Raw genomic sequence first — 18,199 nt, 5'->3', positions numbered from 1 at the left:
ATGTTTTTATTTTTATAGTTAATCACGAAGGCTTTGGAAAAATACAATAAGATATACCATAATTAATACAGATGTTCGATATGTTTACCATTTTCGAACAGTCCAAAACTCGATGGTGAACTGATTTGAGTGGCTTCCATTAGTTCATTTGGTTGAAGATTATTAAATGCCGCCTCAATCCTTGCCTCAATTCTTTGTAATTCCGGATGGGTGTTGTGTAGACTAATAAATCTTTAATACGTCTTGATCATTTTCCAAAGCCAACGTGATTTACTATAAAAATAAAAAACAAAAACACGTTTTTCGTGATTATTTCAGGAACTGTAATATGGATGGATGGATATAGGACATGTTAATAAAAGTCCTTCTACAAATCGATGTACTTTCGATTGCCGTTGAGAAAATAGGATCATTTTATTTGAAAAAACTGAGTTATAGCTGTTTATTAAATATCATTTTCAAAAAATCATATAAGCTTTGCAATCTGACAGTTGACAATTTTGAAAATTTTAGGAAACTCTTCGAATCTTTAGTTATCAAATGCAAGAAAAATTATTTACTTGTCGCAAACGGTTCAAGAGCTGTGATGTTTTTAATAAACCTCTTCAAATGAAAATTTTGAGCAAAAAATTGACATTTGTCAAAAACTATGACAGATAAGTACTAACAACTAGGTACATTTTACTCAGTTTGGAGAGGAGAATTCAAAAATGCAATAAAAATAAGTGGTTACCATTTAAAATTTCAATGTTGGCGCCAATTTCGCGTAGTTCTGGAAGTTCAGCCATTTTGGAAATAGTTTAATTGAACTTAGACTCGTCGATTTGAGTTATGTACAAAATTTCACATTTCTATCTACATTAGAAGTTAAAAAGTTTCTAATATAGGCCCTAAAAGAATCACCTTGTATACTTGTTAATAAGTCTCTGTGGACGGTCCAAATTACATAGGGTAAGATATTCGTAATAAAATTTTTATATTATTGTAAAAAGGAAAAAAAAAAGATAAGTAAGCGGGTTATGAAAAATCAAATATCAGGTTACATAAAATTTTATTAAACATTTTTATGAAATATCAGCATCCAGTTGGCTTAATATGCATGAAAATCATTCTGTTGTTTTCATTTAATTTATTTCATTGTTTTCAAAAGGCTGTATGACTGAGACTCCAGTTTATTATATTTAGATTAAGATTAGGACTATACTTTATTTGCAATAATAACAAATTACTTACAAAATTACGTACGTTTATATTTTTAACATTGTCAAATTTTATTTTTCTTAACAGATGCTCTATAAAGTGGTACTTGAAGCTTTGTTCTATTCTACAAAGTAACTCTGCATGATGTAATATAAATATTCATAAACGTCCACAGCCATGAAATAATAAATAAACCAAATAACTCTCATCCAAACAAAAGTTTATTCAAATTAACTTGTTTTTATCTTATGCTTTGTGCTTACCGTTTAACTAATAAATTACGTTACGTACCCTCGCTATTTTTAAAGCTTTTTTACAGTAATAAAGTAATAGGCGGCTTTATTAACAAAAACGCAGCGCAATTTTCATAGGCATGATGATGACTTTTGTGGCTGCGTTTCCTTGGCAACAACATGCTTGTAATGCAATCTCCGGATAGCGATCTTGTGAGATGCTCGAAAGCTCTCTTATACTACCTCCGAACCACTTGTTTGATAACAATTTGTGCTAAATATAGAGTTTTCATACAAATTCTTTACCGCGTCACTTATCGCTTTTGATCTATTAGGAGACAAACAATTTTGTTCGTGTTTTTTGACACTAATTTTGTTGTTTTGTTGAAAAATGGTGGATGCGCCGGGACAAACCAGTTCAAAATCACTCTCAAATTGTTATTTATGTGTTGCTGTTAGAATATAAATTTTATGACTGCAGCACGTTATCAGCTTATCGCGGTTCTTAGCAACGCGCTTGGCATAAATTAGATCGTTTTGAAAACATTTCCGGTCAGTTCTCCTCCACAAAAGCAACGTTAAGCTTCCGCATTGTTATTAAGCAACATTTGTGTAACCTAAAACAAGTCTAATCCTCAATGAAAAAGTAAACTGCTTGTTATCACGGAACAGCAGGACACGGAACTTTACGAAAAGCGCCGACCTGCGCATATCTCGCGGAGCTTTACTTTCAGTAGTGTAGATGAAAGCTTTCCGAAATGATGCCGGGAATAGTGGTCCGATAGTACTGTTTTTAACCTGTTACACGAGGTGAGCAGCCATGCAGACCAATGTGCACATCGACACCAAAAATTTAGGGCCGTCACCGGAACACCGGATCAAAGGCCAGCAGAGGACTATTGAAGTAAGTGGGCTTTCTTATTTGAGACTTTGGAAAGCGCGCTTTAGTTACTAATTATTAATTACTAATAGGATATTTTATGTTGCGCATTAAATATGACTTGACTTCAATCGATGATTAGTTTTTTGTTATGTGGAGGCGATAAAATATAACATAAATTTGCTCTATTCACACAAAGCACAGTGGGTTTTGTTGTGAAGTGACTCAAGACACTGCAAAAAACTGTTTGATGTGGCTAGAAAATTAGAACAATCGTTACCATAAAATATGTTAATATATTCAAGAGCGTGGCTAAAATAAATGATCGATAAACACAAAAACGATTATAATCGATACAAAATTTTGAGAAAATTGCACAGGAAAGCTTTTTTATATTTTCAAATTCTAGAGTAGTTGGAGATGGCCTTATAATCTAAAGCCCCCAACTCGGATGAGTTTTGATCACATTTTTTTCGTGTTCTGAATTTTAAAAACGATTCAATATTTGTTCACACATAGAAAAAAATTGAAAAAAACTGGTAACAAGTTTCATTCATTTTATATTAACTATATTAACTTATCGATTTTTTTCTTATAAAAGATTCCATTAAATCGGTTAAGGAGCGAGTAAACGAAACAATTTCAGGGTAGCTGATTTTCCAACATCTTATCCACTCTTCAATTCTTGTTAATTAACTTTACAGCCGACTCTCGTTTACATTTTCATGGCTGACACTGACAAACAGATTTGTATATTGGAACTGTTCAGCAAACTTTTGCACGTAAATAACCCTATTTTCAAACTTTTAGACAATCAGCCTGTTGATGGAGTCTGACTTTTTACGACTTTAAAATTCAAATTTTTGTGTTCGTAATTTATACTGAGTAGTTTTTATAGTCATCAAGGGGGGTAGAAATTTTTCCGAAGAGATGAATCTTGCGTTAAGACTTTAGTGAGCTATCTTCTTTGCTCGGACTTCAAATTGAAGCTGCGCGAATGTAGTGAGGCGTAGTTCGCACTAATTACAGCATAAATAGACTGGCAAATCCTTTTAAATTGCTGTGGAAAATTTGCATTCTAATTTAGTTACGAAAGGTTGCAACATGAATATGCCCGTAATATATCGAGAGCGTGTGATGCTGCTTTATTCATGATAAAATGTATTAAGTCGTGTGAAACTTCATAAAAAAGAAATATAAGTTACATTAAACGTACTCTTCTGTTTTATCTCATTTTCTGAAATCACATATTTTTGATTTACTGCCTTGTCTTCATCACGCGCCAAATTTTCAGCCATTTTTCACTCTTGGCCGGAAATGATGACTAATTGAAACATTAATTTTTAAATTATTATATTTCATTGCGTATTAACCCACTTTTATATAGTATAAAATGTTTATATTCTTTTCTTGAACAGAATATTTGCTCGAAAAATTTAATTTAAACTCTACTACAGTATAAGTTTACTTTATTCATCTTATTATAAAGTATATGTTTATTTTCTATTTGGTTATTATTAGCATTATGTGAAAATTTTATTGAAGTAGAATAATAAACTTTCGAGAAATGTTTTCCGTGAAAGAGACATTTATTGTAAGTAATATTATTATTATTACTTATTCATAAATCGAAGTAAATCTTCATTTTTCTTTTGTCAAAGTTCTTAATCAAATCTTTTTCCCTGTGGTTTCAAGGTAAATTCGTTGCTTTTGTTTTGTTACAAGACATAGTTTATAAAAACAACAAAAAAATAAATAATACTTTTGGTTCATTTGCGCGATAGAATCAGACTAAATTATTTAGAATGTTCTTCATATAATTTTTAACATAAATATTTCGGTTACTTTGAAAAGCTCTGTATAATTAACGCAAATGAGTACATGCACTCTAGCTTAATTAAAATGTGAGTAAACCTCTCTAATGCAGGAGAAAAAAACTCGAGTTTGACTTAATTTATTGGAAAATTGGATCTTCTTAAAAATTTTAAAATAAATTGCATAGTTCTTTTTACACAAGTTTTAAAGCACAGATGTTTACAGAAAAGCTTTAATAACATTTTCAGCTGAAAACTTTTATCGGTGCAGATATTGCAGTTTTTGAGAAATAGATGAAAAACTGCTGTAATTACAAAAAATACTAAAAATGGTCTCTTACAGAAATAATTTCTTGTAATAAATCTGGCTGATATCTTGATATATAACTAGTTTCTAAAATTAACCTTCTTCGTGCTTCTTGCGATTTATTCTGATCCAAATAAAACTTTTTGCGCATCACGACTTTGTTATTTTGTTACGAACAGCTAAGAATTATCCTCGAAAACGTGCTCTAGAATTTCAGAGCAAAATTGGTCAATTGTAGAGTCTTGCCAATTGTGATTTGAAAGATTGTGGCTTTATGTCGTTTATAGTCGACTCATATCTGTCTCTATCTACTTTGTAGCTAATAAATATATCTTAGTAGAAGCGTTATAATATTTTACTGAAAGATATGTTTTTATAGTACATTTTAGTAAATAATATTTTCTAAAAGCTAGTTTTGCACAAATTTATGGTTAATGTGCTCACTAAACTCTTTTGATTATCTCTATTTCTCATCTATCATTGTCTCAAAGGGAATACCTAAGTTTGTTAATCAATGATAGGGTTTCCTTTGTATCTGATATAATGAAATATTCCATAATTATCTTTGTTTATGATCTCAGGTATTATTTTGTATGATCCTGTACTAAATTAACAACCATTGTTTATGTAAACATTATTTCAACAAGTGAATAAATTGCAAACTATGCTTAAATCATTACCACCAAATAAATTGAAACTTTTACTATATGACAATAACACCGATTATTTTTTATTATCTTTACACTTTAAGAAATTAAATGCACGTAACAACAATGAAAGATAATAAGAACATTAAAAGAATATCATAGTTGTTATTAAACATTAGTTTCAAATTTAACTAGACAATTTAACTCGACAATGAGCTTCATTCGAATTAGGTACAAATTCAGCTAAATCAACATTCATGTTGCTGATTTAACATATATATTCACATAAATTATCCTAACATTTTATTTATTTAAATAATGAGTTTTGTTTCTGAGGCCTGAATAATTTTGTATTCACCTAAAATATGTATATAGAAGCTGTACTAAATAGTAAAATCATAATAATTTAGTTGTAACGTTTTATTTTTTTGTAAAAAGTGTTTGTTTATTCATCTCATACGTAGAAACGCTACACAAATATTTTGTCCAGTAATAGATTAAACTTTTTAAAACTTTAAATGGACTAAAAATATAAAGAAAATAGTGGATTGAAAAGAATTGACGTTGGAATTACTTGAGGGTTTGATATGTAATATTCATTTATGCAAAAGCACAATTTATTTGTAATATTTGTAGTTTTTGAGTTAATGTATGTCAGCAAAACTAAATCTAATAATAATTAGAATTAGAATCATTTATAAAAACGACAATTTGTGAAATGGTAATTTTACTCACTTGACATTTGAAGAAGAGTTTAATAAAATTTTCTTTTCGATATTACTTGTCACATTCGTTCTCAATTTTCAACAAATCTTTTTGCTAAATTCAGTGATTACTTTTGTCAAATAATTTTTTTGATGGCAAGAGCTCAGGCTGTTGTTAATTGGAACATTTTATTTGTTTCCTGTAGGTTTAATTAAACAAAACTTGATGCACAGCTGAAACGAGAAAGCCTTGCTTTTTTGTTGTGTTATTCTGATTCAAATAATACTGAAAATCCCGGCTAAAATCTGCTGCGAAAAAAAATCATTTATTGCTTTTTCAATCATATTGCCTTGACGGCAAAATTGAAATGTTGTCTAAACAATAAATAATGCTTGTATTATTGCTACAAATATAAAATATGGCGACAGTTGATATTACTAAGTATTTAATTGCACGATATAATTCAATTAGAGAGGGCCGATTGTTGAATAACAGGACAATTCATTGTTCATCATGATAGCCGTAACAAAACATAACATTTCAAACATATTATAGGGAGAACTAACACGTATTTAAAACTTAATTATCAAATGTAATATCTGAAATTCCCCATACGACTTTATAATAGCTTGAAGTTTTCCTTGTAATTATTGAAATTAAATCCAGCTTCGTGTGTGAAACCACTATACATCCTCGACCAAAATTCATCGTATTGGTTGCTTAAGTTTAATCAGTTTCTCACCGAAACGAATTGCCCAAAACCACAAGCCACGAGCGCATCTTCCAATAAATAGAAATAGAGTTCAATCAAAGCAACGACTTTTATGTCGAACATAAAAACTGAGGTCTCGAAAACCGCTTTTTTAATCTATGAGCTTTAAAACATAAGCAGATTTTTGTGAAAGATGAAATCCTGGAACGGATAGTAAAGCTGCTTTGTTAAGTACAAAAAATTGCTTCAAAAATCTTTGTATCTTGAAAAAATTGTCACATGTTTGCATAAATTTTTAATGATAGTGAAATGTATGCATGACAATATTGTATCTCTCGACATAAAGCCGCGATTTATGGTTAATAGAGGAACAAAGGTGATGGCGAATTTCCATAACCCGTAAATTACGCATGTACCTACATACTCGTTCATACATGGAATAAAAAAATGATAATTGACAGAATCAAATTTGCGTAATATTTAGTTTTAAACTCCCCAAATCAAACAATTAGATGTATAGCTTTATTCAGATTTAGTTTAAAATAATGCTTGTTACATTATAAGGCTAAAATGCAAGAATTATAAGATTACTTCGTTGAATGGAATTTAATTTAAATGAACAAACTGTGAAAAATGTTGATTTTTTTGTGAAGTTACATGTTTGTATCTGACATTTGTTTTTGCCCCTAGTTTGTAACTAAAATGACAAATATGATTGAAATCCAAAACTATTCCAGCATTCTGCATTTGATTTCAATGCATAAAATCTTGATGCAAGCTATCGAAACTTCAAAATACCATTAGTTTGTCGTTTACTGACGAATATGTCAACCTGGACTATTTGTGGTTCACATAGAACCTAATTAGAAGCTGCAAATTTAATCATTCATTATTATTAATGTCCTCTAAAAACCACTACTACTGAAGTTTAATAAGTTTGATACTTATAATTTTCTCGATATAATATAAAAATAATTTCGTGAAATGTTCTTTCTTTTAGAAATTGGAAATCCAATTAAAATTGCCAATGGAAAACACTCACATTGTCTTTTCAGCGTATTATTTGTTCTCCACATTGTACTTGCATTTAAAATGTTTAATATCTTATGAGAATTGGACAGATGTTGAAAGCGTGAAAGACAACCGAGAAAGTGAATCAATGAGACAGCTGGAAACAACAACAAATTAGTATGTCACTGCTCCACAAACAAATTTAATAATATTGAAACAAAATACGTCTTATTCTAAATTTTATCTTAATAAGAAATTGAAATTAAGTTTACTAAAATGTTAATGTAGTGTATTAAAATTTATTACAAATTTTGCAAAAAATTTTAGGATGAGGGCATGTGGTTCAATAATGTTTTAACATTGTTTTTTTAGTTGGGATCGGGTGGTTAGCAGCTCGTTCTTAGCCACAAATTGGTTTTACTTTGGCTGAACTAATTAGCTAAATGGAAATTCCCCACTGAAGTGACAGAAATGTGAAGCAAAAAATAAAAATGCTGCTTAAAACAGTCAGAAATAACTCTTCATTAGGGCCCTACACCATGTAATGAGACAAAATAAATATGATGTAAACAATAGAATTAGAAATGCTTTTAAGTTTATTTTATTAATTTTTTGCTTCAGCACGTTACTAACACTGACCAAACTAAAAATAATTTCGCACCAAAGCTCTCATCAGTGGAAAATGTACCGTAAATTTTCTTCTGCATTACGGGTCACTAAAATTAGACAGGATCTAAAAAATTAAATCAAAGCTTTATTGTTGTTTAATATTAGATTGGAGCTTAATGCAGTTTTCCGTTAAGCAATTAGTAATCGAATAATTGATTTTGCACCATGCGGTTGTTCCGAATAAATCGTTCTTTTGAAGAAAACATAAGCCTATTACTAAACGTCCTCCAGACAGGCGCGGTCATTAATCTAAATGCAGGTTTGGTATTGGCATTCGCCACAACTGTCGTTATGCCGAACTGAGTTATTCCGAGGACAAGCTCAGTTGAAAGGATTGATCAACACGAGCGTTTATAGCAAACTTGAATCGGACATGCTGTGTTTGAACTTGAACAGATATTGGACATATTCATGACACGTCGATGAAAACTGTTAAAAACGTCATATAAACAAAACGTATAAATCATTTATATTGCCGTCGAAATCTACCACGTTTGGTGATTCATAAATACGTTTTGACAAAGACAAAGAGAAAAACGTAATGCACCTGACTTTCTAGCAGGCTAAATGAATTCGAATTTTTTAGCTTGGAAGCCAAATTAGTTTGCCGCTATCCCAGAAATGAAATTATGTCTTTACCGACTTGTACTCTCGGTGAAAATGGCATTATTATTCTGAAATCGCGCTTTGCAAAGTCTGAGTGTTAACATTTGGGAAGATCCAATTCTTACCTATAGGTAAATTTACTTACAAATACCGCAGTGTTGCAAAAAAGTGATGTGCTTACTATAGATTATTCTCAACATTAACTTTAAAATTATTTTTAAATGCATGGACATAGTTGTAATTTGTTGTTGTACTCTTTAGAGGCCAACATACAGATAATTTAGACAAGGGTCACAGAGGGTTCGAAAATGAAAATTCATTTTGGCCTTGTAAGTGAAATAAATGATTTTTACTTTGTTTTTTAATTAAATTTGTTTTAATTTTTTATAACTTCTCTGCTATACATATAAAAGAAGGAAAAATACTTTTTAATAAAAGAAATTGGAAAAATTCTAACTAGGCAAACATCCTGTGTGAATTTAATCGTTATGCCAGTTGTACTGTAATTACCTTAACGATTGTATCGTATAAATTTAAAGATTAATTTGTTCGAGAAACTGAAATTGGACACGTTCCACTAAGCTTGTAATAAACATTTGATGCGCCATTTGTTGCCTCGAAAAATTCTACCATGTGTATATCTTGTCTTATTATTATTTTTTTAGTAATACATATTTACAAAATAACATTGCTTGTTTAAAACTTGATATTATAGCCATTTTTTTAGTTTTTGTGTTTAATAATTATTATCGACCTTAAACCGATAGAGTGGAAATTGATTAAATTACTGTTCACTGAACGCTAATCTCAAACACATATACAGTAAACACAAACTGAATTAAATATTTGTATCAACAATGTTTAAAGTACTTTCCTGTAGTTACAAAAAATTAATTAATCAGTACAAGCTTCCATTAACCAGTCTTATTAACAGCAAGAATAATTAAGTGGTAGCAACCACTAAAGTGTCAACATAAATTTCAAAACTTTCTCGCAACAACTATTTAGCTGTCTACAAATACGAAACCGATACAAACTTTAAAGTAGTTCAATGAAGTTTAAAGTTTTAATATAATTAAGGCTTTTATTTATCGCAGCAAGTAAACTTTTATTTGATAAATGTTTGAAAAGAAATACAATTAACACTTGCTGCGTTGCTCTTTGAATTCTAGGAAACCTATATTGGATGACTAGCTTTGGTATTTCGTTCTGATATGTGACAGAAAGCTGTAACTTTAGTCAGTTGAAAATGTCAAATGTTCAGAAAATTGGTTGAGGCACTGCTTTTTTTCTACGGATATTTTAGTTTTTATGAACAAAATTATGCAATCAAAAAGTATGTAAACGTTGTTCTAATCTTCAAAGCACTGTTAAATATTGCGTCTTGTACTCAAATATAATTAATTAAAATAACGTTTTTTTTTCTTTGGCTGACCCATTGTCAGAAGATGAATACCGAATAATGTTAAGCACGAAGTTTAAACTTAACTTGAACGAATCGAAATTGTTACTTTTTATACACTTTGTGACACCTCAGACTTCCACTCTTCTTAATTTCTAAATCAATCGATGGCATGTATAGAATTGAGAGTTTCCAGATGAAGGGCAGTGTCAGTATCGTTACAAGAATAAGAGTTACTTACACATAACTGACTTTTTTGATGTCGGCACAAATATTTGACCTTCGCAATCACTATGTATACAAAACTACTGTATTGTACACTGGCGGACACGGAATTTTGGACGATTTGTCATTCGACTGACATAAAAATGTAAAACGGGTTTTAGGCAACTAACCTTACTTTCGGTTTTTGTAATTTTTATCCTGATAGCTAGAGTAGAAAACTACAAATTATAATAATTTATTGAACTTATATAAAAACACGTATTGCTGGCATTATTGTTTAGGAAAATCGACGCCAAAAATAAATTTCAATTAAAACTTTCCGATTTTGGTTTCAAACGTCAATCATAATCACAATAAAGCGTGACTTACATTGAGATTTTTTGAACTGACATAAATTTGATGTCCAAAGTTCTGTGGCCGCCAGTGTAGGAAAAATTATATGTGTTACACTGGAGGAAAGTATCTTTTCCTCCCATAGGTGAAAGTTACTGCCCCAGACTTTGAATATCGATACACTTTTCTCCTTTGGAATCTAAATAACTATTAAATGGAAATGGTTTTACGTCTTATTTAAATACATATCTTCATCTTCATCAAGATAAATAAAAGAATTGGTTAATAAATATATAATAGTTTATTAGGTCTATTATGACTTATTTACTTTCTAAAATAGTGATTCGTGGCATAATAACTTGTAGGTAGCAGATCAAAGCGATGATTTAATTACACTTAGTTTAATTAATAAATAAGACAGACAAATTATTTAATTACCAATTTTAACAACAACATAAAGTTCAATTGTCAAATGTCAGTCATGATGACAGTAAAGGGTAGTTTACAGTGAACTTTTTAAAGTGACAGAAAAATACTGCTCAAAATTTTAATTTCGCAACTGTACATCTCTAAAAATTGCTAAAGCAGCAAAGAAGACAAAAAAGAAGCAACATTGGTAAATATCAATATCGTGATAAAAGTAATAACGCTTAGGTGCAAAAATAAAATTTTTACTTCATGGTGGATAGGTAAAATTTTTAATTGTGACATTTAATTATAAAAGTGGTCACTTTGTGACGTTTGCAGATAAATTAATAAATTTAAATTTAGTTGCTTTTGCGAGTGGCGGTTTTTAAATATCTGATTAATTAATTGCTATAAAATTAAATTATGTACTGTGTAACGCATAAAATGTTAACCTCTTGGGAGCTAATTTTAGAATAAAATGAATTCATTGCATATTACCAACGGTCATAAAAAATATGCTAAAATGGCCATAAAAAGCTTAGTGCCGCTTCTAGTTTAATTTACTCTAATAACAAAAAATTCTATAAAAAAAACTATTTGCAAGACGCAAAAAATTGATAAAAATTGTGAAATATACTATTATTCTCTTGAAAATTAGACAAGCATTTTTAGGACATTCATTTTTCCTACAACAATAGCTCAGTATAATTGAATTTTAAACAAAGGTAAAAATAATAAGAAGTTTGCTTTTGGCATTGCTAAAAGATTAAAGCACTTAAAATACGCGATGTAACAATAGTAAAAGATAAACTGCTCGCAAAGGCTTCTGCATTCATTAAAACTAAAAATATGAATTGTGTAAACAGGTGCGAAAAACTGGAAATATTTAAAAATATAACTTTTTTTAATTAACTTCTTTTAATTAATTATTACTAAAACTAAACTAACTAAACAAGTCTACTTCTGTTGCATCATTGTAAAACATTTCATGATGCCAGTACTTAAATGCTTTTAAAAGAATAATTTCGCGTGCATGAATAAACGAATAATAAATTTAATTATAAATTTCACTTCTGATAAACAATATTTCGTGACCGCGAAGAGAAATATTAAATTTAATCGTGCTCCATTTGTCTAGGAGACAAATCAAAGAAAACAACTTTTCCGGCAACTCTAGATCAATGCAAACATTTAAATTTCAAAAATAAGTTTTGTTTTACATAATTACGTTATTTACATAATTATTCACAAAAGTCAAAAACAGCTAAATTCGAAAATGTTTTTTAAAGAAATGGTGGAGGCGCCGGGTTAGTTGTTCCTTAATACATAACTAACAAAATTAAAAATAAGTTTTGCTGTGGTTGCAAAAAGTTTTATTAAACGCCATATGCGTTATACTTATGTAACTATGTTCAATTTCAGTTTTTATATCAAAACAACAATAACATTTCGTTCAGTTGGAAACATCCACTCGCAACCAAACTTGGCACGAAGTAAAGGAGATTTTTAATAAATTTTACGGAATTTCTTTTGGATAAATTTGCCTTAAACGCGAGAAATTTTCTACAAACTTATAACAAAATTTAAAAATATTTTACATGAGATGAATAATTTGTGAATCCAATTTTCTAAACGCTTCAAACAGTGTCACCAAAACTGATCGAATAGCATGACCTAGATATGTAAATAATTCTAAAGGCAACAAAAACTTTCAAATCATTAACATTCATTAAATCGGCTGTACGTCTGTAATTTTTTCATTGCTTATATTATTTTTAAATGAAGCGTAATTTTATTTTGCTAGATCTTGTTAATATTACAATTTTACGACTTGTCCTTGGACTTTAGTGCCGTAAATGGCCTTTTTAATGTTTACCACTATTCGACCAACGTTTTACGCCTCTTTTCTTGGCTCGTTCTTAAGTATTTTGCTTGAGAGAAAACAATTTGATACTTATCAAAACCACTTGAGGCAGGTATATTTACCATTTTTCCTAACTTTGTTCCACATATAATTCAGACAAATTACCTTGTAAAACTTCAAAATAATCCCTTTTCTCATAAGACAGGACGTTGTTATTTATCAAACTTGAAACATAATCCTCTTACTTATTTTATCATTCTTTATTTAAGCCAAGCTTTGTATTACACTCAAAAAATGAATATGCTACGACAAATTGCAGTATTTTTTAAACTACATGTTTGATAATGGATGATGTCTAATGATAATAAGTAGAATGACATATTTTCAAAAATCGAGTTAAAAACTCCATCTATAGGAAAAAAGTTATCAGCATTGGGCTTGCACAGCTTTACAGATCAGTGTCACAGCGAGGTTCCAAACCAAATGCGCAGTAGAAAAGCTCGCTGAAAGCTGGATATAACGTTGCTCCTACAGATTTCGTGTCAGTTCTTGTCTTGATAAGTTACAGAAAACATTGTTTAAACTATTTTTAATCAAATTTTCGCTACCGGTTTTTGAAACCACGTGAACAAAATTAAAGTGATTTATTATCGAATTTGCTATAACATTCAAATTTTATACTGTTAAAATTGCTCAAATAAACCGCCGCAAAAATGATAAAAACGACAACTTAATTGGTTGAATTTCGAAGTCTGCAAAAATTAAATTGTGTTCACAGTTGAGAAACGGACTAATAAGGCACAAACAAAAGATCAATATTCAGTTTGGTGTACGTTTGTGCGGATGAGGGCGCTTCAGTCGAACTCGCAACGTTTCAATGAAAAGCTGAAAACATCGTCACTGAAAGCACTTGCTCTCGAGCTTTCGCACAAACACATGTTAAACACATCCTTAAATCCGACAGTTAAAAAAGATCGCTGTGCTTAAATAAATTTAAAAGTTTAATTACTAAACACATGTAACGCAATTATAAACAATTTGTAAAACATATCAGTAAACAATGTTCTGATGAATCGCCAAAAAATATTTGACAAAGGAGAGTATACACTGTAGTATTTTTGATATTGTTATTTTGGGACCATTTTATATAAATATTAGAGCTAGATTTTAGAGTTAAGTGTTAGAAAATTGTTGTTTCCTATTAATTCTAGTTGTTCTAGTGATAAATGTGCTCAATTAGAATTAAATGTTGCATATCTAAAGTATTTTAATGAATGTTTACACACGATTTAATGGGGCCACTTGCACATAGTACCAAATTAACCTAAATTTATTCCAGTGCCAAAAATTGTGAAGATATCCAAACATAATACAAATCACTTAAAGTTGCCAATTTTTATACGCTATTTTTTGTAAGAAGAGGTTTATTCCCCCAGTGCCATTCTAAAGTTAAAAAAATATTGAACCAATAAATTCTCTTGAACTCTAATACAACTCTAAAACTTTTTCGTAAAGTTTCACTAACACAAAACATAAAATAAACTCTTAAGTGTTAAACCTAAATGTCCCTACGTGTTAGTAAATATAATAAATTTATAAATGTAACTAAACTAAATGTCTAAATACCCATTTGTAAACGTACAAGTGCTAAGTTATCGTCTTATATTATGGCTAGTACTGTGCCTGAAGTAAAACCTGTGATTGCGACTGTAAGTACGATACACGCCGCTCCTGAATCGGAAATGGACGCACTTTTGCTTGGCAGAACTCGGGTAAGTGTAAAAACTTATCTCGTAAAAATATTTATAAAGACAATAAACCGCAAAGCGCTCGCTTGGTAGAATTACAACAAAACTATTACGCCTTTAACGAGTCTAAGTCTAAGTGAGTACAGATGATCAAAAACGTGAGCAAAATAAATCGATGACGAGGAAATTGCATGAAAAATAAGACGACAAATTTTGCGTTCCAAACACATACGATAATAATCCCTTGACGGTTCCCTAATCAAATAATTTTATTTTCGTGTTCCTTAATTCCCTACGAATTCTTAAAATAGCCTGGAGAAGAACGTTTGAGTGCCCTTCTAAATTTTTAAATAGCGGATCCTTGTCACTGCTTTTTGAACAAGACGGACTTTTTAATTCAATTCCCTGTCAATTTTCCGATAAGTTAATTGCACGAGAAGGATTTTTTCAGAAAAAGTCATCAGTCGGCGAAACTAATTTCCCAAAGAGGTAGTTTTTATTGCTGGTTAAAGCTAAATTAATGTGGGGTGCTCGTGTAAACATTGACGTTACTGTACCTAGAAATAGGAGTAACTTGGCGATAATGGCGCGGAATTAATTTACTCATGAAAGCTCCTCGCTGAAGAAAAGCTTATTTTATAAATAAAATTTACGAACTGAGATTATATTTTTATAATCCTGCGATTTAGGAAACGCGGGATTGCGTTCCATATCCACGTCAAAACAAAATGACTCCAACAGCGTCAAATTATATTCGTCAGAACTTTTTTCGTTCAATAGACAATTACGGGTTAGAAGGAACCGCCAATTTTACTCCCCTCTGATTTAATTCAATTTCTGCACTCGCAAGACCAGTGTAGACAAGTGAAAATTTGGTGAGATTTTTGTGGCAGTAAGACCCGAAATCGGCTTGATTCCAACTGACAGAATCTGAATTACGACATGGCAAATAATCCAAAGTTTTATCTTACGTAGTAAAAATCGATTTATAGTCTTATCATGTTCCAATTTGAACGGAAAATTTTAACGAATATAAAATCGGTTCCGCTTCGGAAGGATTATTAGTTGAAAAGTAATTTAATTTATCTTTGGTGCTGTATAATAAATAAAACTTCTATTTTCCAATAGTTGCAAATTCTTCGGTAAAGGTCCTATCAAATAAAATATCAAAAGTAGGACAAAGACAAAAATAAATTTCCAGTAAATGCAACAAAAAATCTTGCACTGTTAAAATATGCATTAGGTGGACTTCTCCGAAAGCAAAAGATAAAAGAGTATTCCGTTACTTGACGTTACAGAATCCTCGTGGGAATAGTTTCTTTCAAAATATATTTGCTTTTTCTGTTGGTTTGAGCAATTTTTATAGCAGCTCAGCTAAAAACCTATACGACGCTATAAACCACATTAATATACCTAAGTTTTACATTTTCATAAAATATCAATCATTTTCGTTGTCACCTTGGAGCTTAATGATATTTCAACAAAGTAGAAAGGATAATGCTTAGACGTGTCGTAGATGCGTCAATTAAATCCTCTTGAATTTATTGGAGTGGAAAACGAAATGTGATTCCTATCTACAATTCTACTAACATTGTTCCTTATTACCTAAAAGGAATTTTTGTAACGAAATGTCACATTCTTAAAATGTTATTTAAATCTAGACATTGTTTAAATGTAAAAAATGCTGCTTGCAAAAAAATAATAAATAATTCAAATTTCCTTTTTCTTAAATAAGCAATCTTTTTATTAGAACTCAAAAAGATTCATAAAATATTATTCAACTTGTATGTAGATACAAAATTACGAAGTGTACATACAGGGTGCGCTAGAACTCATGGCCCAGAGCAAAATTTCAAGTAAAATAAGATACCAGGAACATGGAAAAAATTTTGCAATTAATTTTTTGACATTTGACATTTTTTTGTCTATTTAATGATACTGATGATCTTGTATATGTTTTTCTACAATTATTTAGTAAATGTACAAAACTTATGCTAATAAAAGCCACAAATGACATTGAACAGAATTACAATTTAGGAAACAGCTTCCTTGTTTCCTCTTCTAATAGCCTGCAGCAAAAAAACTTAGAAAATTATTTATCCAACAGAAATAGATAGAGTCAAAGTGTAAAATTTAAACTCTCATAACTTCGCGAGTTCTGGCGCACTCTGTATGTACATACGTACTAAGTGAAGTATAAAACCAAGCACTTTTTTCAATTATTTGAATCCAGAAAACAAAAATTTTAAAAATGTGAGTGCTATCAAAAATGTGATTGTGTTTTGAGAATGAAATTTTGTTTTGTTTTCGAGTTATTCGATTTTTTCCAAAATGGCAACTTAGTACATACATAATTTTTTTTTTCGATAAAAATTGAATAATTGTAGATAGTCGTAACTTTTGGGTCATAGCTTTTGTAAAAAAGGTTTTATAATGGGTTGCCAATAAAATTTAAATTATGCAAAACCCAAAAACAGAAAAATAATCTTGTAAAATTTTATTCTCGAGAAAACTTCACATTTTTATATACTCTATTATCCATATCAATTAGTTTTTTTGACAAAAAACATTAAGCAAATAACGTTTGGTTCCATACTTCTTGTCTACCTGGTATAAATAACCTTTCCTGTAAAAACATAAGTTTACATTATGTAGTTTGAATACATATTTTAGTTCGCATCAAAGCTTTTTAGGTGTCTCGCAGAAACAATTTAATTTCAAGATCGAAAAGGTATTTACAGCTTAATCAACTTTAAAGTCGTTTATTAGGTATTACTAAATTAAATACTATACGAACGCCTTCGGTAATGGTTTTTCTCACTTTTAAGTGACTTATTGCAAAATTTTTATAAAATTTTTTGCAAACAGGACAGGAATTTTAAAACTTATTAAATATTAATTTATATAAATATACAATCACTGAATTTATACCAAAATTTCAAAAAACCTCAACCAATAAAAAATCTTTTTTTTTCTCAATTATGTGTTGTATGTTAATATTCTGTTCTTTCAAATTAATCTGTATAGACTCATTAAAATCTGACCTAAAAAATTTAATTAATTAGTCTCGTTTCTTTATTAAACATCTAAAAAAGAGTAATGTCGAATAACGCTTTTAATAAACGTAATAAACATAATTTTCAGATCAAACTGAACATTGGCGATGATTAAAATTCGTACATATATCGCGTGTTTAAAAAATGTGTGGCATAATTTTAACCACGAATACCCCTGTACAAATGAGAATAGAGAGCACAGTATTTACTGACCTAACTCAAAAAATAGAAAAATTACAGCTTTCCAAAAATCGGTATGGAAAATGATTTTTTGGAAATATTTTTGTTATCGTTTACCCGATTATTATGAAACTTTGCATGTCAAGGGACAAAAAGACACTCTTTGATATGGTGTAAATGGAAGTCTTGTAAAACCTAT

General features: G+C 30.0%; 1 protein-coding gene across 2 annotated transcripts in view; it reads left to right on the top strand.

The window, feature by feature from the left end:
• The first annotated feature begins 2,202 nt into the window (after window positions 1–2,202).
• LOC123010539 (inactive dipeptidyl peptidase 10) overlaps window positions 2,203–18,199 on the top strand; it is a 39,481-nt gene continuing 23,484 nt past the window's right edge. The window contains exon 1 of one of the 2 annotated variants that reach the window (XM_044407516.1): window positions 2,203–2,337. In XM_044407516.1, coding sequence (XP_044263451.1) covers window positions 2,254–2,337 — 84 coding nt within the window. In that variant the 5' untranslated portion in view covers window positions 2,203–2,253. Of the gene's footprint in view, window positions 2,338–13,947; window positions 14,789–18,199 lie in introns of those variants that run through there. The other variant, XM_044407514.1, reaches the window with a different exon arrangement.

This window comes from Tribolium madens, unplaced genomic scaffold (assembly GCF_015345945.1).
Source record: "Tribolium madens isolate multiple individuals breed KSU strain unplaced genomic scaffold, Tmad_KSU_1.1 Scaffold_91;HRSCAF=231;Tcas5.2_LG7, whole genome shotgun sequence".
NCBI classification, from domain to species: domain Eukaryota; kingdom Metazoa; phylum Arthropoda; class Insecta; order Coleoptera; family Tenebrionidae; genus Tribolium; species Tribolium madens.
Note: the sequence above shows the minus strand (reverse complement) of the source record. Positions and strands in the feature narration are given on the sequence as shown.